This window comes from Juglans microcarpa x Juglans regia, chromosome 1S, assembly GCF_004785595.1.
Source record: "Juglans microcarpa x Juglans regia isolate MS1-56 chromosome 1S, Jm3101_v1.0, whole genome shotgun sequence".
Lineage (NCBI taxonomy): Eukaryota > Viridiplantae > Streptophyta > Magnoliopsida > Fagales > Juglandaceae > Juglans > Juglans microcarpa x Juglans regia.
Window position 1 is genome coordinate 1,914,881 of NC_054595.1, and position 22,808 is coordinate 1,937,688.

The 22,808-nt window shown below is 35.9% G+C and overlaps 2 protein-coding genes, 1 long non-coding RNA gene, 2 other non-coding genes and 1 pseudogene across 5 annotated transcripts; all 6 read left to right on the forward strand.

Moving 5' to 3' along the window:
* The first annotated feature begins 1,830 nt into the window (after positions 1-1,830).
* On the forward strand, positions 1,831-3,881 carry LOC121246934 (annotated as a pseudogene).
* Positions 3,882-4,726: 845 nt separating this feature from the next.
* On the forward strand, positions 4,727-5,353 carry LOC121246936. The gene is made up of 2 exons (XR_005937190.1): positions 4,727-4,903; positions 5,080-5,353. It is a non-coding gene; the product is annotated as an uncharacterized LOC121246936 (long non-coding RNA).
* LOC121247939 lies at positions 5,137-5,223 on the forward strand. Its single transcript, XR_005937340.1, has one exon. It is a non-coding gene; the product is annotated as a small nucleolar RNA SNOR75 (small nucleolar RNA).
* Positions 5,290-5,359, forward strand: LOC121247986. Its single transcript, XR_005937384.1, has one exon. It is a non-coding gene; the product is annotated as a small nucleolar RNA Z105 (small nucleolar RNA).
* A 4,311-nt stretch (positions 5,360-9,670) lies between these two features.
* Positions 9,671-11,631, forward strand: LOC121246933 (oxygen-evolving enhancer protein 1, chloroplastic). Its single transcript, XM_041145259.1, has 2 exons — positions 9,671-10,060; positions 10,687-11,631. The coding sequence occupies exons 1-2, from the start codon at positions 9,821-9,823 to the stop codon at positions 11,440-11,442; spliced, it is 996 nt and encodes a 331-aa protein (XP_041001193.1). The 5' UTR covers positions 9,671-9,820; the 3' UTR covers positions 11,443-11,631.
* A 1,669-nt stretch (positions 11,632-13,300) lies between these two features.
* On the forward strand, positions 13,301-16,610 carry LOC121246935 (CASP-like protein ARALYDRAFT_485429). Its single transcript, XM_041145260.1, has 3 exons — positions 13,301-13,763; positions 16,135-16,267; positions 16,361-16,610. The coding sequence occupies exons 1-3, from the start codon at positions 13,633-13,635 to the stop codon at positions 16,553-16,555; spliced, it is 459 nt and encodes a 152-aa protein (XP_041001194.1). The 5' UTR covers positions 13,301-13,632; the 3' UTR covers positions 16,556-16,610.
* The last annotated feature ends 6,198 nt before the right edge of the window (positions 16,611-22,808 follow it).

The following is a 22,808-nucleotide window of genomic DNA, read 5'->3' on the forward strand; positions in this document are numbered from 1 at the left end:
AGTTATTTAACTGTTGTAGTACCGCATCTAACACCCCTTTATGTTTCTCTTGTTCTTCTCGCAGGCGCAGACTCTCCCCTTTCAGAGACGCCATAGCCTCAGCCAACTGTGCTTGCCTAGTTCCTTCAGCCATGTCGCAGGAACGTGGCTCTGGATACCACTGTTATGACCCAAAATAATGTGTAATAGAAAGATAGATAATTGTTTGGTAAATTCGAGGTTACCAGACCTCCTTTGTTCTGTAAAATTTAGATAATTGATGATGCTCCTTTCATTGAATTCAAATAACATAAATAGACCATGGACAATGACCAGATACATGACGTGAGCAAAACCCATTACTTTAGAAAGAAATAACTGACGTACAACAACTACGGGTAATCACTGAATAACTACCCACTACGAGCCCACAACGGCCCACTAAACTTGACTCAATCAAACATGAATTTAAACAAAACGACACAGCTTCACAACTAAAGACAGATTTCGGGTTCTTAGGAGCAATAACCCTAATCTCATAACACTCCGTTGTGATTTCGCAACGGGTAGTACGACAAGAAGCCATTTAGGGTTAGGGAGAGTTGAGGAGCAAAAGGCGACAATGTGGAGTAAGAAAGAAAGGTCGAAATGAAAGAAAGTATAGGATGAACACTTCGCTTTAAAGGAGAAAGCTACGGTTGAAATTTTGTGCTTCTACCTAGGGCGATGCGTGTCACCTACCATGAGGTTGGATATACCAATTTCGAGATATGGGTAACCTGATCGAATTTGAGAGAAAAAGAACCGACGGTAGTTGTTCGGCCTGAGGGAAAGTAATAAAAACGACATGACCGAAAAAAGAAATAAATAAATAAAGGTGGGGAATTCCCTTCACATGCACACAAAGAGGAGTTGCAGGGTAACTGATGGGTTTGAAACTCTTTTGTAGCCTAACCAAGCCCGTTGGATAGGTCCATTGGGCTCGGCATACGAAGTAAGGAAGGTCATATAGGCAAAGTTACATTGTCAGTTGCGAGGCATAAATACTGAGGAAGAACTGTGGCCCATCCCTTCAACCATAAGAGGTTCAATCATGAAAAGCATGCCGACATGCACACAGAGCATGCCTGTCAATAAGATCTCCAAGAGTCATGCGACATTAAATGCTCATATACGCACAATTAGAAGACATAACCATATCAAGATGAAAACAAGCAGGAAGACCCAAAAGGGTTATCACATTAAATGCAGCATGTGGTATCTCAGGAATGAACAATAGTCAGGCTGTTGATGAAGTACGACTATCAAACCTCCAAGAAGGGGGATGGGGTAGGTGAAATTCCCGCCCAATAAAGGAGTACAAATAAGAAAGGAAAATATAGTAAACGGTATGCTAAGTTGCTAACACTCTCACCCTACGTAAAAGGGTCAGAAAATACTTTCTTCTAAATGATTGACTTATCTTTCGGAGGTGTCCTTATGTCAAAAAGGATTGTCCACATTTCACCCTCTCGTTTTCAGATTTCAGGTTAGTGGCATCAAGGAGGAGGAAACCAGATTGTGGGTGTGCGAAACACGAATAAAAGAAATTATATGAAATAAAATAGATAAAGATTTAAAGAATGACACGCCATCCATTTCTTAAAAAGTGATTTGCCAAAACTATAAAAACTGGATTCCCGGGTTAGGCCAGTAGTCAATACTGAACAAGTAGTAGATGGGAGATCCGAAACTTCGCAGCACCGTTTGCATTCACTGCAGAGCTAAAAGCGAGGGCCCCAACACTGTTACAACTGGCCTACAATCCAACTCATTCTGTCTTAAAGCCACTTTTGCTTCTGTTGTGTTGTTTTGCGATATGTACTGTACCCTTTTCTTCGTTTTTCCTTGTCTGCTACTCATCATTGTTATAGCCATTATTGTTGTTTGTGTGAGGATTGGCTCCTGGTATTTAAAAAAATAAAAAATAAAAAATCCCAGTTTGTCTTGCAAATTCTTTATCTTTCGTGTTCATATCCGCATCATATATAATGGGGAGGATGAATTATTTGGCTATGAAAACTGATCTGGCAATAGATGATTTGATCGGCTCTGATATCAATGACCCCGAGATCGCTGCAAAGAGGCTCATCAATCATGCCACTAAACTTACTGGTCTAAGCTTTGGGACTTCTTTTCTGGAATGGGTGGTTTCCTTCGCAGCTATGTCAGTAATTTTTTTCTGTCCATCAATTTCCATATCTAATCTAACTGTTCGTAGTGGTTGTCTACTTGCATTATTTGGTATTACAACAATGCCTTAAAATGGGAAATTAAAGTGCCACCATGGTGTTTATTATCTCTGTCCATATATAGAATAAAATACCCAATATGGAAAGTGATTTTTTTGGTTTCTAATTTTTTTTCCTCTTTTTCTATTTTCTAAATCAAGATCTTGCAGCTGATGTTTACCTTTGTTGATTTTCTTATTATGTATAGGGAATGTCAAAATGTGTAATGTTTCTCTTCCTTCTTCTTGAATGTCACTTTCCTTTTCTTTTTCGTTTTTGGAATAATGATATTTGTTTTCAATTTTAATTGCAGTTATTTGCTGATATTGGATTGAACCAACTGGAGAACAAACATGCTGACTTCACTTTTGCCTTGTTTGCATTCAAAACTCACATCAACTCATCACATCTCATCATTACAACTTTTTCAAATTCTCACACAAAATATAATAAACAATTCAACTTTTTCAAATTCCAAAAAAACTTTTCCAAATTATCACACAAAATATAATAAATAATTCAACTTTTATTCTACCATCTCAACCCATCTCAGTCCCTTACATATTCTTTAGCCTTCCTTCAGTGCTGTTCAATTTTTTCAGGTGATAGTTCCCTACTGCTTGCATAGTTTCTCATTTTCTGTTTTGATTTTCTTCTTTTTTTTCATTATCTTTTGCCTCTTTAATTCTTGATAAATTTGCTACAAAACCCATTCAGAGGAGAGGTTGGAAAATGGATTTCTTTTATTGCAATTATACTAAGGCTTTTCTTCCCACGACGCTTCCCAAGTATACGTTTCTGTCACCAACACAGCCATCCAGTGATCTCTGTCTCTATCTCTGTACACACACCCACATCTCTAAATGTCGCAAATATTGTTGGTTCCTATGCCAGCATTTGTGCATGCAAACCTATGATTTCTATAGAGCTCCAATTTTCATCCATACTTCAATAATACTTGAGCACACACTACTTAAGAAAACACCAGAATATAGAAAGCAGAGACACTTTTATATGCATGTTAAAGTAATGATTTAGTGCATTATCCATGATGTTGTTGCTTGATGAATCTGCAGATTGGCTGGAGATGCCAAGGTCTTTGATTCTTCTCTTGGTTGTGGCTCCCAGCTTCTTTGCAGACACCTTGAAGGACGGCTGGGTTGGTATCTTGATATGCCTTATAATTGGTTGTTACCTATTGCAAGAGCACATTCGAGCAGTCGGAGGATTCAGAAATTCCTTCACTCAAACTCATGGCATATCCAACACCATTGGCATTATCCTTCTGTTAGTTTATCTTGTCTAGGTGCTGGTTGTTTACTTTCTCTAGGCACAAAATTATTTCATTCAGCACTTGTGTGTAAGAGAAAACCATTGTTTCCTGGTTTGCGCTTTGACAATTTTCTTTTTCTGTCCCCATCATATAACTTACTCGAGATGCACTTGCAGGAAACTCTTTATTAAGAACCTGTGCACTCTCGAAATTAGTCATGACTTTGTTCTCTGACACCCATTGTCAATCAAAACAAAAATATGTCTAATTATGTGAATTGAGGAAGCTGTATTAATGTAAATGCCTTCAAACCGATTTGGTTCTAGGTTGATGTCAATAGTGTTTAAAGGCAAACCAAAGTGAATGTGATCTCATGCCCCTCTGTAATGCTATAAGACTATAGGTTAATGTGATCAAAAAGGAAAAAGAAATGGTTGGTTTGTTAGAATGATATGTGTACATAACACTATAGAATCATACAACATTGACTGTCTTCCTCTCATTATAGATCTTTAATTTAGATAAAACTTCGAGGAATCTTCATCACACTTCACTTTTTTTTTTATGTTAGACGATAGCAAAATGTCTAATTGTATTAACTTTCTAAATCAAACAGGGTTTTCCCATGAGATTTCACATTTCCAACTTTTGACTGAATGTTGATATGTTTTCCACCACTTTTCTCTCTTTTTCTCCCTTCTCCATTTTTTCTCATATGTTTTACCCAGAATTAAAAAGCTCTTACTTGAGTAATGATACCCACACAACATATTTCACAACATATTTCATAACACATGTTGCAAAATAATGGTAAAATAATGTTACTTTTACAAGTTAATTTACAAAAATAACCTTTATTTTAAAATATTTTTATGTAAAATGTTATGAAATGTGACGTGTTTATCATTTTTCAAATTATAATAGGAAATTTGTTGAGGCTCTTTGCCTCCTCATTTTGAATTTCTCCTTTTAGTTTAACAAAATATTACTAACCAAAAGGAAAATAACACAGATACAATTACTTTTATAATTTTATATATTTTTATAAAATAATAATAATTTATAAAAATAATCATGATTATATAAATAGTTATAAAAGAGATTCATTTATTCGTACTAAAATGACAGTTGTGGTATTATCATCTTCCAGGCTCCAGCAACTTGTGAATGGGCCCAAACAAATAAACCATTGGGCCAACGGTTTGGTCCAATGTATGTATGCTACAGTAATGGTATGTTTGGTAATTTGAATAGGTGTTGTGGAAACTGGAAACCCTAATGATTCTGTACTCCCAACCCTAAAACGGCTGTTTCTCCTATAAAAGCAACGCCATCTCCACATCTAGATCCGCCCCCCGGCCTGGCAATGCTGGCATCCCAAGTATGATCACATCTCGCCTTCCTCTCAATCTTGCGCTCTCCTTTTTTTATGTTTTCCATCGATGATTGCTTCATTATTTCAACGAACGTTTTGAATTGTTTTTTTTATTTGATCGTTTACTTCAGATTCTCTTAGATTTCGCCATGATTATTTTTTTCTTTTTTTGAAGTTTATAGTTTCCAAAAGAATGATTTAGTATGCGTAGGAGTAGCCATGGGGATTGGGAGGAGTTTTCTCGGTGATGAACAAAAATGATGACGAGTCCGATATCCATTCTTTTTATAATCGTGACGACAAACCGAGGCATTTGTCTGAGAGACAACTCCGTACCCATCTAACGATCTAATCTCGTATTGTTTTGTTTTTAATGTTTTTGAGATTATCAGGCATAATGATGAGGAATTTGTGTGACTGATTCTTTTGTATGAAGAATTAATTACCTCCTACTCATACTGAATGCTTGATGATGAAAAAAACTTTAATGGCGTTTTTTTTTTTTTTGTTTCTGGGTATTCTGTCTTTTGATTTATTCATCTCTGGAGAGAGATAGAAGAAGGACGATGTAGCGATGATGAGAAAGGAATTTCATTCTGGAATTTGATTTGAGGAGCACCGATGATTTGTGTTTCAAGCACTTTTGAGCTGCTCCCTCTCTCTCTCTCTCTCTCTCTCTCTCTCTGTGTTGTATGTTCTCTCCATAGCAATCGATTTTCCAGTAAGTTGTACTTCAATTTGTAAGTGAATCGATCTTCAAACTCAGTTTCAGGGTGTCGCTTCTGATGCCTGGAAACGAAAATGGGTCTGAACAAAACATTTGAAAGTACAACGCGCAAATGCCTATTAACTTATTGATCCATATAAGCTTAACGGACCGTGTTTGGATTAATCACAGATCCGTTAATACAATTTGACACATCTAAATTTTATAGATGTGCACTTGGAATTTTTGATTTAGTAAAATTAAATTACAGGCCTATTGTACAGCACAGTGTTTGTGGGGTCAATAAATTTTAAGAAATGATATCTATAATCATAAATGATATCATTCATTTCTTTTCCAAAAAGTTAATACAAGAAAGAGAAATGTTACTTAATACGAAATCTCTATGAAAATATTAATTTTTTAATAATAGATTATATTTTTTAAAAATGAGTATTCTTATACAATTTATGATAATAATCTCTCTCACTTAAGGCCCTAGAGACAGATTACAGGGAGTCAATTGTCATCCAACCTATTTAGGTTTCGTTTGGTTACCAAATTCACCTCAACTAATCTCAACTCATCATTATAACTTTTTTAAATTTCAATACAAAATATAATAAATAATTTAACTTTTTTAAATTTCAAAATAATAATAATATTAAAAAATAATATTATAATAATATTTTATCATCACAACTCAACTCAACTCACTTCAACATCCACACACACTTTTAAATCCTAATTTGTTCAGTGTGTGAGGAGTCGATCTTAAAAGAAGCATAAACCCTATGAAGAACTTTCTTCAATACAGTTACACTTGAAATCTTAGATTGACAATAATTTCAAACTAAAAGCTTAATGAGTTAAACATGCATTTCTGACACCCATTACATTCAAATAATATGCTGACTTGCCAATAGGAGAGGATAAGCATTGACAGATACCCCAAAGCAAGGATAAATGACATATTTCCAGTTGCAATTCTTTTAAAAATTCGAATAAATATAAAATTTATATGAAAAAATTAATTTTTTTAATAGTAGTGTGTATGTACCATTACTAGTGTACGAGTCTATATACTTTAAGATTGTAAGTATAATATGTTGGTTGACGATGCATGTTTTTTAATAATTTATTATAAAATGGATTTAATGTTTAAAATAAGTGAAGATATTCATGCAGTGTGAAATTGTAGAACTTTGAATGAGCCACCAAGATCACCACATTGGAATATTTAGTCAGAAGAGCATATCATCTACAAGGTGAACTATAGAGAAGATCACAAGGCCAATGTTCACAAAGTATCACAAACGGTGGAACATGGACCAAGATCTAGAAGTTGACAATCCCACTGAAGCCAATATTTTTTGAGTTTTGCTAGGTACAAGTGAGTTTGTGTACTATATCGCGTACCGATGATATTTTTAATTTTAAAAAAATAAAAAACAAATTTTTGAGAGAAGAAGAAAATCTCCTATATCATAAAAATTATTTTTATTTTTAATTCACATCATTTCATTAAACATGTGTATTATATATTAATATTGGTGCACAAATTGGTGCATGAACTTACTTGCACTAAGATTTTTCCTATTTTTTTTAGGAGAGCTTTGTCTTGATGTATTGTACAAGGATGAACTTGTGCAAAAAGAAAATAGTGGACAACTCTCCATTGCCCTCTTTGCTACAGAAACAAGAAACCACTGAACATGTATTATGGTAATGTACCGTAGCTAGTAATGTGTGGGGTAGTGCTCAAAGAAAATTCAAAAAAATAGAGTTTCCCACAAGAGTATTAAGGAAACTATGGAATAAATGTTCATGAAGTTCAACAAAGAGGAGACGGAAGAAATGATTTTGTATTTACAGATATTCTCACCCACCCAAACTCTTTGTTGAAAAAATCGAACCGAATGAACTGGGCTAGGACTTGGTAATATTCAAAGCCTCATTGAAACTAATCTTTTTATTTCTTTATTTTTTCTGTGCCTCACAGAATTAATCAATCAAAAGTGAAAGTACGACGAGGATTTTGCATTGTCTACAGTCTACTGACTCTGGCCCAAAAGAGGATCCCGGGGGAGTGGGGTTGAAAAGGAATTTTTGAGAAAAGATATTTATAATTGTGAATTATGTAATCGTCACGTAATAATTTTAAAAATAGTGAATAAACATGAGATTTACATGAAAAAAATTAATTTCTTAATAATAAATTCTATTTTTTTTCAAAATGATTACGATGTTTATAGATTTCACGATTGTATATATAATTATTTTTGTTAATCTATAACCGGATCAAGAGTTCAAAATTCAAGAAATGACAACCGATGAATCTTTATCTTTTTGGGCCTTTTATCATTTTTCGGGTCTATTATATGAATACCAAGGAGCCCATCAGTATTCAGTCATCCAAGATTAAAACTTAGCCATGTTTGTACGCATAGACATTGCCCAAATTCCTCCTATAATTACTTGGTTTTTGTTGTGTTTTAGTGAAGTTGCTATTGGCTTAGGAGAAAATATGTCAAAAAAAACTTTACATTAGAAGCCCAACATCAGGCCATAAACTAAATGACCCTTGAATTATGAATTATGAATTATGTTGATTTGGTGAGAGATAGCAAGGAGAGCAACATTATCTTGCTTGGAAGCTATAAGATTAAAAGATGACGGTGATGTCATGTCTCAAGCTAAAGAAGTTAGAATCTCTACCATAAGAAATAGAAGATGACACATTAATATAAAATGGGTTCAAAACACAAGCATTTAGGTTGCATTTGGGTAATAAGGTGATCTCAAATATTCTGTGAATAATAGTAAAAATATAATGATAAAAATTAAATAGTAGTGAATAATAATAAAAATAATAAAAAAATAATAAATAGTAACCTTGGCCAAGAGTGATATGATCTGCCCATATTAAAGCCCCGGGCAAGAGGCCATATGATTATGTAAAAGCCTTGATTGTGACTAGTGGAGGCATGCATACATCCTGAGGATGCCCCATAATCAAGAATGAGGAAATTCTTAGATATAAATAAGTTAGAATATTAGTTAGGTAAAATCTTCTTAAACTATCATTCATTTTAAGCAGACGTGGTTTGGATTCGAAGATGACTTCAGAACATCTCAACTCATCCCGTACGGTAAACTCTTCTCTAATTCAAACGGTGTATTGACGTTATCGAGTGTTTTTTTTATTTGTTTTCATATACGACAAAATAGTTTATTGGCCGTTGCTTTTTACTTTTCTAAGAGACTGGCATAATGAATGCTCCAAAGACCGAAGGACCCACGCCTTCACCCAGCCCCTTCACACAGGTGTAAAATAAAAAATTATTTTATATATAATAGTCAAAATTATTATTTAACGATTTTGGAAACAATTTAAAAATCATTTTTAAAACAATTTCTATTAATCAATTTTTATTTGATATTTTACAAAAAAATTTCGTTAGGAAAAAATATTGTAATCCGGAAAATATTATTATAAAATATATTATAAAAAATAAAAATTGGGTAGTAATTTATAAATTATTATTACTTAAGGAATAAATATATTTATAAATAAAACAATTTATTAAAAATACTATGCAACAATTTGTGGAACCCACATTTATCTCATCTCTAAAAAGTTGAAACCATCTCAACTCACTCACAATCCAAACATACAACATTTTCAAAAACCATCTCATCTCAACTTATCTCAACAATCTAACTACTATTCATAACTCATCTCAACTCATCTTCGAATCCAAACGACTCATTAGATTAGCATCATGAGGTCATCCCTAACAAGCTTTATTTACTTTACATGATCGCCATACAACTTGAAAACCAACATGTCTTTGGCATCCAAGTTGTAACACCCCTAGATTATCAAAGGAGGTCTCTCAAGATTAGAACAGGTTTCACCTTTCAGCTATCACACAAGCAGGTCCCACTAAGAGTATCTTTATCCCAAATGAGAAATTGACAGGTGGCAAACTACAAAAAAACAAAGGCATTAGCTTCAACCAACCAATAAGAGAAAGAGAAAACCTTATCCTATCCCTTATCTTACTCGCAGCAAGGCCACCAAATAACACCATCTTGTCTCTATTCCCCTCCCACCCTTCCACCACACAAAAACTCTTTTCTTTTTAGTCCGTTTCTCAGAATATGCATATAAACTACTGAGAGTGAGAAAGAGAGCAAACAGTTTGAACAAAATGGCAGCCTCACTACAAGCAGCGGCTACACTCTTGCAACCCGCCAAGGTGGGTGTGTCTTCTAGGAGTAGCCTGCAGCTCAGGTCTTCTCAAACTGTTTCCAAGTGCTTTGGCGTGGAACCAGCTGCAGCCAGGCTGACTTGTTCTCTGCATGCTGATATTAAGGACTTGGCTAACAAGTTTGTCGACGCTACCAAGATTGCCGGCTTTGCTCTTGCAACCTCGGCCCTCGTTGTGTCGGTATGCATTTCTTTTTGTTTTCTCGTTGTACTTGATCATGTAGTGGCGATCGAACTTTGAATTTGAGAAGGATAAACAGAAGGATCTTGTATCTTTAGGTTGCTGTGATTGTTTGGGAATAATTAAGATCGATCGCGGGTTTTTATTCATTTTCAATCATGCATGCTAGTTTCTGCCTGTCAATTCGAATCATTTCAGATCATCTTTCGTCTTTCCTCGCTTGCTCAAAAGACCAACATGCATAAAAATGGGTTGAAAGCAATCAAAACACAAACACACACACACACACATATGTTAGTTTATCATTCAGGCAAATCATATATATGTACCACTTTAATTTGCCAGATTCTGCGCGCACGTCTGTTCTAACATTAGATGAACTACTAAGCAATATTGTTTAAAATCCAAATTATTAAAATGAGTGACAAAGTCAGCATTAATTCCTAATTCGTGCTGATGCGATCACTGTCGTGACTCATGAAATTCAGGTCTGCAAGATTTTCTGTTGTACGTAATCAGAGGATGTTGGTTCTTGGTTTTATGCAGTTCCGTTGTTACAATTTCCTATATTTCCTTCGATCATTTTGTTTTTGTTTCTGGGTTTTTTTTTTTTCTGCTTTTTTCAGGGAGCAAGTGCTGAAGGAGTTCCGAAGAGACTAACCTACGATGAAATTCAAAGCAAGACATACATGGAGGTAAAGGGAACCGGCACGGCCAACCAGTGCCCAACCATTGATGGCGGAGTTGACAAATTCGCTTTCAAGCCCGGCAAGTACAGCGCCAAGAAGCTCTGCTTGGAACCCACTTCCTTCACTGTCAAAGCCGAAGGTGTGAACAAGAATTCCCCACCCGAGTTCCAAAACACCAAGCTCATGACCCGCTTGACCTACACCCTCGACGAAATCGAAGGACCCTTTGAAGTATCCCCCGACGGCACCATCAAGTTCGAGGAAAAAGACGGCATCGACTACGCCGCCGTCACCGTCCAGCTTCCCGGCGGCGAGAGGGTACCATTCCTTTTCACCATCAAACAGTTGGTAGCATCAGGAAAACCAGAGAGCTTTAGCGGAGAGTTTTTGGTACCTTCCTACCGTGGCTCCTCTTTCTTGGACCCAAAGGGAAGGGGTGGATCAACAGGTTATGACAATGCAGTAGCATTGCCTGCCGGAGGAAGAGGGGATGAAGAAGAACTCGTGAAGGAAAACATAAAGAATACATCTTCATCGACGGGGAAAATCACCCTGAGTGTCACCAATAGCAAGCCTGAGACAGGGGAGGTGATTGGTGTGTTTGAAAGCATACAGCCATCTGACACTGATTTGGGAGCAAAAACTCCAAAGGAGGTGAAGATCCAGGGAATTTGGTACGCTCAGCTAGATTGATAGGCCTTTTTTTGTACTTTCTTTTTTTAAAATAACATCATGATCGGTTTAGATTTTGTTGTAAGTTGATGAAGAAGGAACTGCAAAACTTCCCTCATGCGACGAATTCGATGGAGCATGCACGGAGATTATTATCCAGTTTGTATATTATTATGGCTTATCATGAATCAGTACTACGTCTTATGATAACGATCGATGTTTCCAAACTTAAAAAAAAAACTCCATTTTCGAAATTACCTTGCAATGTGGGAATATTCCTATTTTTCTTGTGCTCTCGATGGAGTTTAATGATTTAGTTTTAGAGAAAGATATATTAGAAAATAATGCTTTCATAAAATATATATTAATATGAATATGAATATTTAATACTACATCCATCTCTTCCTATAGAGTGATCATCTAGACCATCCAATTCCAGAGACTGGAGTTATTCGGATTCAAATGAATTTTTTTCTTCTAGTAATTAAGAACGAGGCAGCCGCAGATCAGTGCGTGTAAACGCAGAACATATCCCACGCCACACATGACCACAAAAAAGAGGCGTCGGTGGCATATTAATAAAAAAAAAAAATTCTATTCATTATCTCCGCACATTATATACTATATATATATATATATATATTTTAATCTGACTAAATATGTGATATATAGATGATAAATAGAAGAATTCAATAAGTTTTATAAGAAGAATAAAAATCTTAAAAAAATTTAAAAAAATAAAAAATGTAAATAATATTGAAGATATGTAAATATATATATATTTTATTTTATTATTTTAAACTTTCTATCTTAGAAATGTAAATGCATGAGAGAGCTGAACATTTATATATTATTAGTAAAACAAAATCATGTACCGATCGACATTGAATATGATGTTGGTAATTTGTATCATGATGATGATCCCATCATGCACCACCTTGCTCACATTAGATAAATAAAATAAAATGAATTATGATATCTCTAGTAGAAACTCATACTTTTGGTCGACGACAGAACTTTGACATGTTTACTTATTTGGATTACGTTGGTTCCAAAATAAACATTAATCATGTTATAGAATAATTCTATAAATATATCAAAGATATTATTTATCTTTTTTTTAACTATTACTATTTTTATTTTAGAATAAAATTATGAAGAATAATAAATATATTTTTAATCATTTAACATTAAATTATTTTTTAGTCATTTAATACTATATATATAAATTATTTGCAACAAACAAAGTAAGTAAATAAAAAAGGGATTATTGTCGCCTTTAGATCCCTAGCCATCGCCTCAACAAGATCCTTAATTGGTAGGTTTTTATTTTGGATGTCTTGGTACTAATAAAAATGGATGTATCTCAAAGGAGTAATGTTTTGTAATGCTTTCAATCATATAAGTTTCGTAGTATTTTATAAAGAAAAATGTTTTAGTCAATTTTATTTTTTTTTATAAAAGAAAATTCATAAATTGACGTGGCTTGATGATTAATATATTAGATTATAAAACTATTTTTATTTTAAAATAAATTCAACGTATCAGATGAAGATATGTCAATTTGTGAATTTTTTTTTTTTTTATAGAATCTTTTTGTAGTTATAGTTCTCTCATTATAAAAAAGTAGATCCTAACATAAACTTTTGTTTGGTTACTAAACATATTTCAACTTATTATTATAATTTTTTTAAATTTTAATATAAAATATAATAAATAATTCAATTTTTTAAATTTTAAATAATAATAATATTAAAAAAATAATATTTTAATAATATTTTATCATCTCAATTCAACTCAGTTCAACATCTAAACGCAGCTTACTCAACTCAAAATAAAATGAAAAATGAAACAAAAATATAATTAAAATCAAAGCCTGGCCGTAGAAAATCAAATTCCCCTTGGGGACTAGGGAGGACTGAGGAGAGATGCCGAGTCGCGTAGCCATTACGTATTCCCATCCTTTCCCCTCTTTTCTTTCGGTCCTAAGAATTCCTTTTCCATCACATGCGTTGTTACCATTTATGCGAATTCCCCTTCATTCGACCGATTACCATAAGCAGTTGTGATTTCTCTTTCACCTCTTCTCCGTTTTCTTACTTGTTTTTACTTTTCCCTTCATTCGTATATTAGAATTCCTGCAAGGGATGGCTAAGGCCGCCGGGAACTTGAATTTACTATGTCGAGGCCTTGCATGCAAGCGACAATAGCATGGACGAGCTGCCAGGAGCCTTGGGAACCAGCGCCAGCTTGGCTCTGCGGATGGGTCAGACTGTCTTTTCCTCTGCATCCCTTCTCTTAATGTGCGTGGACGTTGATTTCTACAGCTACACTTCCTTCTGGTAATTCTCATCTTCATTTGCCTCGAACTTCAGAATTGTGTTTTTATCGAACCCTTTTGTGGGTTTCGTCTTATTCTTCTCGCTTTGTTAAAACCTTTATCTCAAATTCTTGGGTGTTGCTGTGTTGGGTGCTATGGATCATAACTACCCCGATATTTTGCCCTTTCTCTGAATATCCACAAAAAATGGCGATGATCGTAATTGGTGAATGAAAATTGTTTATTAGAGTGTTTGGTTGGTGAAAACCGTAAGAATTCGACATGAATTGTGGTTCCTAATGGCTGGACCGAGCTGGCATGTCCATAGGTTGCGTAGGAATTGATAGCAAATACATAAATTTAACGAATTTTTTGGAATTTATAAAAGGCGAGGAGAGGAATTACCCCTGTTTGGCTGGACATCTCATGGATGCAAGCCCATTTTGAATCAATTGAAATAACTGGAGTACGAGTCAAGAGAAGAGCAGTGAGTCAGAAGAATTTCCAGGAATTGCCTGTGTTTAGTACGCACACGTTATATTCTTGACTGTGTGCCAATGTGTATCGATTCTCAATGCCCATGAAAGTTCTCGGTTATGAATGTGGCTTAGTTCGGTTAAGTCCAGTTAATTAAAATTAGGTGATATGAATTTTGAGGAGTTATAGTCCGAACTTTATGAATGAAGGTTGGAAAGACTGTACTTCCATTTCACACACTTCAATATTTGTCATTGAAATGCCTATTTAGCTACTTACCCAAAAAATGGCACTGTAATTTGAACCATTTTCATTCTGGTGTGCATTTGAGTAGTTTTTAAACTAGGTTGTATATACATCTGATTTATACTTGCCACGAGATATATTAGTTCATAAAGGATTACTCAAAATAAGGTTAAACCTTTTATCTAGGAATCGAAGGGTTGCAGGTCTTGGCAGGGAATAATTGAAATAATGCATTTTTTTATTGCTCAAGTGGTTTCATAAAAGTTTGTGAAGATTTAGCGTAGAAGCTCTTCTTAATACATATTTTCCTGGTTGGAGAAGATCAGTCAATATAGTTGATAGCAAGACAACCATGGGACTCTGGTTATAGTTGGGAAAGTTCCTTAAGTATCTGCTAAAAATATTCTTAGATCAATAGGACTCAAGGTTTTGAGCATTTAATTCATAATAACATTTTTCTTTCCATTCGTGAATGTTGTTATGAAAAGGAAAGAAGGCAAGGGGTCATTATTTTTGTGTATGTGCCAGAATCTCATGGCAACTTAGCTACAATACAAAGTATGCTAAGAGGGGCACATAATCAAAATATTTGTATTACTCTGCTTTTCAGTTAATTGGACCAGGGATGTGAGAGTTTTATTTGTAAACAGTACCTGTAATTTACTTTTAATTTCTTGTCATTCTTGGGCATATAAGAACTGTTCAATTCAAAGAAAAATAAAATATTGCCCAAATGATAAGGATGCCATTTATGAGGACAAATATTGGATCAAAATAGCCCACTTTAATAATAAAGCAAGATGTGTCTGCATCAAAAGTGGGCTGTATTGGAAGTCTGTTTTTGATCAGATGGAACTGATTTTGACCAAGGATGGATTCTTGAAGGAAGATGAGATTTTGCTTGGGAGGTTATTCAAATTGACAATGACTAATATTGTTCAATTCTTTTGCTATCTCTTGGTGGTCGATTTTCTCGAGCCTTTATTGATAATACAGAATGTTTATAGGTAAATATAGAAAGATGGTTCTAGAGAACTTGGTAACATGGCACAGATCATTTGTTATGAATGATTAATGGATCATGCCTTGGGAGGTTTAGGCTTAAGTTTCTACACACTTCGAATCGTGGCAGACATGGTTAACAGTTTCTTATATACGTGTTTCCAGTTTAACAAGACTTTGAGTAGCACATTGTAAATCACTGGTTGCATTCTCGTGGAACACCATTCTTAACATGTGATACTTTTTATGTGAGAATATGATCTACCAAAATTTCCCTTTGAAGTGGAATTCACATTTGAAGAAGTTGAGAAACAAATCTGTTCGTCAGACTTTATGTGTGCAGTTATTATATCCTTTATGCAGTCTATGTGATAATGGAAGGCCAATTTGTCTCATCCCTTAACTGTGCTAGGTTTGGTGACTTGGTATAATGGGTAGAACCTGGTTAGACTCGGGAGTTGAACACAATGAGCCATTTATCAAAGACATTTTAGCTTTCGACATTGATGTTCCAAATCTGTTGCATCATCTTATCCATAAACTCCAAGTCTTATATAGTGCCATTTTCAATTATTTATGAAATTTTATTACACGTATAATGTCTATGTTGCCCTGCAATTTTTTTATTTGATTCCTTAACTTTGTCATTGCTCATTTTGATCTTACAGCTATTTGGTGACAGTCATGGGTTTGGTAATTCCATGGAGCCTGACATTGCTGGCAGTTGATGCGTTCTCTGTTTTCATTAGACGTTTACCTCGTCAACCAAGAATAATATCGGTCGTAATTGTAGGAGATTTGGTACGTGCGGTTTTGAATCATTTGAGAACTTCTGTGATATCATCCCTTTGTAACTGCTTAAGAGGACGGATATAATGTTTTGTTCCATCACAGGTTTTGTCGTTTCTCTTGCTTGCCGCAGCATCCTCAACAGCTAGTGTCACAGATATCCTGCGTGATGCTGGTAGAGCCTACTGCCCTGCAAAGTTATGTGGTAGATACCAGTTGTCTGCAGCAATGGCATTCTTGTCTTGGTCCCTTACAGTTTCTGCATCTCTCTTCAATCTCTGGATTCTTCCTTCTTTATAAAATTCTGGATGGCAGTTGCAAATTGTAGAAATGAAATGGGTAAATATTGAGAAAATCATGTTTGAAAATGTCTAATTTTGTTGAGTTAGTCTACATACAGTCTTCAAATGGGGGCTGCTCATGCAGAGCCCATATAGTTATGTTCAAAAAGATTTTAAAATTACAATAATATCTTTTTAAATTTTTTTTTCCTTTTACCTGCATTCATCAATGAGATTGTACACATAATCTTTCTCAAGATTGCAAATAAAATTTCTCAATTTTGTTTTGTGATAATGTTCTCATCTTCCTAGAAATATCAAATGTGTACCCTTAGATCCTTGCTAATAAGATGAACTCAACAGCCAAATAAAGTTAGGTGTCGCATAACAACTTTTTCTGTTTATAATTATAATTAAACATAATGAGAAATAGATGGGAAATATATTTTGCTAAAAAGGCAAGAAAAACCAGAAAAAGATGGAGTATCTTTGATTGTACGTTAACGGGGTCTCACAAAAGAATATCAAGCACGTTTGAAGCATTCGTGAGACAAGGTTGACGTGACAGAATTACTTTGAAAAGTTGGATTGTCTTCTTTGAAAGGTATATGATCTGCTTTATTCGGTAGAAGTGACAATCAAACTCCATGCAAAATGGAAAAATGAAATATTGCATTGAATTTTAAATTTTGTTATTTTCCGTTATATTTGTTGATGTGATACACTTTAAATTGCAGTCAGATTGATATATAAAATCATTTAAAATATGTTACATGAATATGTAATTAAAAATAAGACAAAAAAAATAATCATTTTAAATAATAAATTATTACTAGCAGTGAGTAGACTCTCCCACTCACTCTCCAAAAACTCAATCCGAGCTTCTACGGTTCTACCATCCTGGTGTTTTCTTCCCCTCAATCTCTCTATTTTTTTTTTCCCTTTGTTTTTTTTTTTTTTTACTTTACTTCAAGCTATTAAAGGTTAGATCTAGAGTTTTTGTTCCACCGACTCACCACATCACCCACATCATTGAAAGCGCCACCCTCTCCTCAACCACCCATGACCCACAAGTAGGCCCCACCAACCAGTGTGTGGCAGTCACACACCACCTCCAAAGCGCATGGCCGCCACACATCACATGATCAGTTCGTTCGGATCTCAACCTCATTTTGACGCCAATTGTTTCTAGTTTGTTGTTTGTTGGCTTTCTAGCCATGTTACGTTTCTTTCATATTTTTTTCTTGCTGTTTTTTCAAAGCCTCTTATCTACTACGCTGAATTGCTGCCTACCATCACCAGACGTATGCCTCCCAAGGAGTCTCTTGGCTCGAGTTCATCTCCCCGCCAAACACCACAGATGTTGGGGAAATTACGGGGATCCAAAGGCTGTTATAGAAATATGATATTGTTGGCGTAGATGGGGCGTGGACCCTATCAATTCTCTCCCTCCATGCCCATCTACCTAGATACTATCCATCCCAGCTATGTCTCTATATAGTTCAAGCATCTCACTTGTAATCACCTTCATCACCATGTCCGCTGGATTTTTTTTCATATGGATATTAACAAGTTTCAATAACTGTTGTTCCATTATTTCGCATATCCAATGATAGCAGATATCAATATGTTTGGTATGTGAATGATACATTGAGTTCTTGCTCAAGTCTAGAGCACTCTGACTGTCACAATGTACCTTGTAATCCTCTTGATTAACCCTCAGTTCTTAGAGAAAAAGCTTCATCTACAACATCTCTTTCCCAGCTTCCATTGCGGCAATGTACTTTGCATCTGTTGTAGATAAAACAACATACTTGTACAATTTAGACTGCATGAGACAGCTCCCTCTACAAAAGTGAAAAGGAACCCCAATGTAGATTTTCTACCATCAAGATCTTCTACCATATCTAAATCAGTATAGCCTTCCAAGACTGGTTTAGCTCCTCTAAAACACAAGCATAACTTCGATGTACCCTTCAGGTACCTGAGAATCTACTTGACTGCTTCCCGATGATCCTTTCCTAGATTTGAAAGGAATTTGCTCCCCATGCCTATAACGTGAGTAATGTCTGATCTTGTACACACCATTGCGTACATCAAGCTTCTTACTGCTGAAGAGTAGGGTACTGCCTCCATTTCTACAATCTCTTTCTTTGAAGAGGGACATGAGCTCTTGCTCAAGTTGAAATGGTTAGCTAGTGGACTATTGACTAGCTTGGCATCTCCCATATTGAAACATTTGACCACCCGTTCAACATATTTTTGTTGTGACAGCCACAACATCTTGGCGTTCTGTCATGAACAATCCTCATGCCCAGAATCTACTGGGTTGTGCCTAAGTCCTTCATGTCAAAGGACTTGCATAGTTCACTCTTTAGTTTTTTAATCATGGACCTATCATCACCAATGATTAACATACTTAAAGAAGGAGTATAACAAGTTTGTTATTCTGGAACCTTCAAACATAGACACACTGATCTGCAACAAGTCTTTTGTAATCATGACTCGCCACGAATGAGTCGAACTTCTTGTACCATTGCCTCGGGGCTTGCTTGAAGCCATAAAGACTCTTCTCAGCTTGCAGACTAAGAGTTCTTTTCCTGAATCTTCAAACCCTTCTGGTTGCCTCATGTAGATTTCCTCCTCCAGATCTCCATGGAGAAAGGCTGTCTTCACATCCATCTATCCGAGTTCCAAATTCAAGCTGGCTTCCAATCCGAGTATGACTTGAATTGGCGTCATCTTCACCACCGGTGAAAATATCTCATCAAATTCGATTCCTTTCTTCTGTTGGAATCCTTTGACAACTAATCTGGCCTTGTGCTTCACCAGCTTTCCTTGACCATTTTTCTTCAGTTTGAACACCCATTTGTTCTTCAGGGCTTTCTTTCTTTTGGGAAGCTTCACCAACTCATAAGTCTGATTTTTTTGCAAAGAACTCATTTCTTCTTGCATAGCCTGATTTATAGGCTTCTATCAACATGAGTTTGAACTTCCTAGAAGCTCTCTAGCTCCCCCTCATCAGTAAGAAGAATATAGTCTTATTTCGGATATCTCTTTGACGAAATCAATAGGCGGCCTCTTGCCGATCTTCTTGGTTGAGCTTCATCAACCAAAAGAGATTCCTCACCATCTACCTGTGGTGGTATTCCAGCTTTGGTGAAGAGTGTTCTTGCTCCCTTGCCACCCTGAGCTTCTTCTTCTCCTTCTGGATCTTGATCTTGTATATTCTCATTATTTGTGGGGAACTATAATGGTGCAGGATTTGGAATATAGGAACTAAGCTCTATTAACGTTAAGGAAGCTTTAGTACCTATATGTTGGTTTTCATGGAACACAAAGTTCCCACTTCTGACAATTTTTCATCTCTATATTCAACGAAGATACATAGAGTTAACTTGACATCAAGCTTTTATCTCAGCTCCTTGGATATGTGTACACTCATAGATGAGAGTAAGAGACATATTTTCCAGACCAAACATTCTCTAGAACTTCAAATTTCAGTGGTTCTGAAGGTGATATGTTGATTAAGTAACAGACAGCACGAAAAACTTCATCCCATATTAGCTTTGGTAACTTGGCCATACTAAGCATGCATGTTGTTCTTTTCATCTGGTCCGATTCATTCGCTCGGCTACACCATTGTGATGTGGGCTATGTAGGGCCATCTTCTCTTGTCGAATACTGAGATCAGTGCAATATGCAGCGAAATTTTTTGAAATATATTCTCTTCTATTGTCCTTTCATAGGCACTTCAATATCTTGCTTGTCTCTTTTTCCACCATAGCATGGAAATTCCTGAAGTGCTCGAAGACTCGATTCTTTGTTCTCAAAACATGTACACAGACCTTTCGTGAATCATCATCAATAAATGTCACGAAATATTTGTTACCTCCGTATTAAGGGTGCAAATCAGTCGGTCTGATCTGGTTTAGTCTAGTCCTGCCGTGGACCAAACATTTTTTGTCCATCATTTTTTCCAGATTGGACCAAACCGAACACCCTTAGGGACCGAACCGAACTGGTAGCTATTGGTCCAATCCGGTCTTGTCAGTCCATTTAGTCCAGCCTAATTATTTTTGTCCTCTTTTTTCTTTTTCTAAATCAATTAATAAAAAAATTGTATTTAAAATACTAAATTAAACTAAGTGACTTATTAATGTGGATTATGTAACAAACTCAATAAAAAATATTTTATATGGTCCATGATAATAAATTAGATGAAAATTACATTATCAATTTATCTAATTACTATATAATTAACTAATTGATATTATATATTAGTTAATTGATAGAATATTAACAAGTATTAATAACATATTTAAAATTTAATATTGTTAGTTGTACAATTATTATATAAATAATATATATAAAATATATTTTTACTTTTCACTCGGTCCGGTTCGAGGTGGAAAAACCCTGGACCGTGGACCAGACCGAAATCTTTCTGTCCTCTACAACATGGACCGAGACCAATCGATCTTAGTCTCGGTCCGGTGCGGTCCGAACCGAAACGGTCAGTCCGGATTGATCGTTTATCACCCCTACTCCCAATGACTCTTCTTTCATGGGACCACATACATCAGAGTGTACCAGACTCAACAATGCTGATCTCTTCTTGGTAGATGAATTAAACAAAACTCTGTGTTGTTTTCTAAACAAACAATAATCACAAGGGTTTAACATAGTACCTTTGACAACTTTGATGAGTGCCTTCTTCACAAGAGTATCCAACCGTTTCTCACCCATGAGTCCGAGTCTTTTGTGCCACAGATTCGGTGATGCCTCGGCTTCCATTGCATTGAGGCTATCAGAACCAATCTTTACATGGGTTTTGTACAATGTACCGCAAATGTGTCATCGAGCGACAACTATGGCACCTTGTGACAGCTTCCAAGTGCCATTACTGAAGTAATTTAAGTTGAAAGTTAAAGAAGTGTCGAGCATCCTTTAACACCATGGTGCAACCAATGTTGGTTTTGATCTACACATTGCCAACTCCTACGATCTTTGAGGAACTAGTATTCCCCATCTTCACCTTACCAAAGTCTCTAGTTTTGTACATTGTGAAGAACTCACTATGGGAAGTAGTGTGGTATGATGTTGTTGTGTCTACCACCCACTCAATATTGTGGCTTGCAACGTGCAGATACGTGTTGTCATTACTGAAGAGTACTGCGACATCTCCAGAAAGTGACAACATTTCACTATCTTCTTTCTTCAGCTTGTTGCTTTGACCTTGCCCTTCAGAAACTTGTGGCAACTTTTCCTCATGTGGCATTCTCTACCACAATGGTAACACTTTAAGTTACCCTTCTGATGGTTCCTGTTATCGTTGGACCTTTCACGTGTAAGAGACTACCCTCTGTTTCTGCCTCCACTTCTACATCTGTCATTACCCTGAAACCTATCTCTACTCTCAGTGATGAGGGCATGAGATCGATTCATGCCCGCTTCCTTTCTTCTGGCCTCTTCATTGAACAAGGCATCATTGACCATCGTCATGGTAAGTTTGCCATCTGGAGTAGAGTTACTCAGGAAGACCACTAGAGTCACCTAACTGTCTGCTAATGAGCTGGGAAGTAGCAGGGCTTGTTCTTCATTGCCAAGATTCAACTTGACAGACCTAAGCTGGTTAACTAAGTTTTGAAACTTGCTAGTGTGCTCGAAAACAAAGGTGTCACTCTTCAACTTCAACTTAACAAGTTGTCTCATCAAGATGGCCTTGTTTTAAGCAGTCTTGACTTGATACATATCCTCCAACTTTTTTCGAGGGTATATGCATCCATCTCTTGGGCCACATGGTGGAAGACACTATAGTCAATCCATTGTCTGATTTGACTGATAGTCTTCGAGTGCATCGTTTTTCCATACCTGATCCGTAACTTCATCTAACTTCTTCCCTTCATTCTCTAAGGGGCCAGATAGATCTTTACAGTTCAAGAGATCCTCTGTCCGAGGACTCAAAAAATTGTAGTTTTAAATAGTCAGTTATATCATGGCATTGATGTTGAATCCTCCACGAACTTAGACTGATTCTAAGTTTAAAATGCAAGTACAGGATATTCGAGGTGAAATTGTGCAAAATGGATAGCACGATTGTGTCCAAAACAACTAATTTTGTTGGGAACGAGTTTTGTTTTGTCAAAATCAGCCTCAACACGGTTATGGGACGCATTAACGATGCGTAGGCGCGTGAGTCACACGTGCCTTATACTACTGGTGCGCGTCAGGGAGTGTGGGCACGTGCATCTAACGTGCCTTCAAACTTC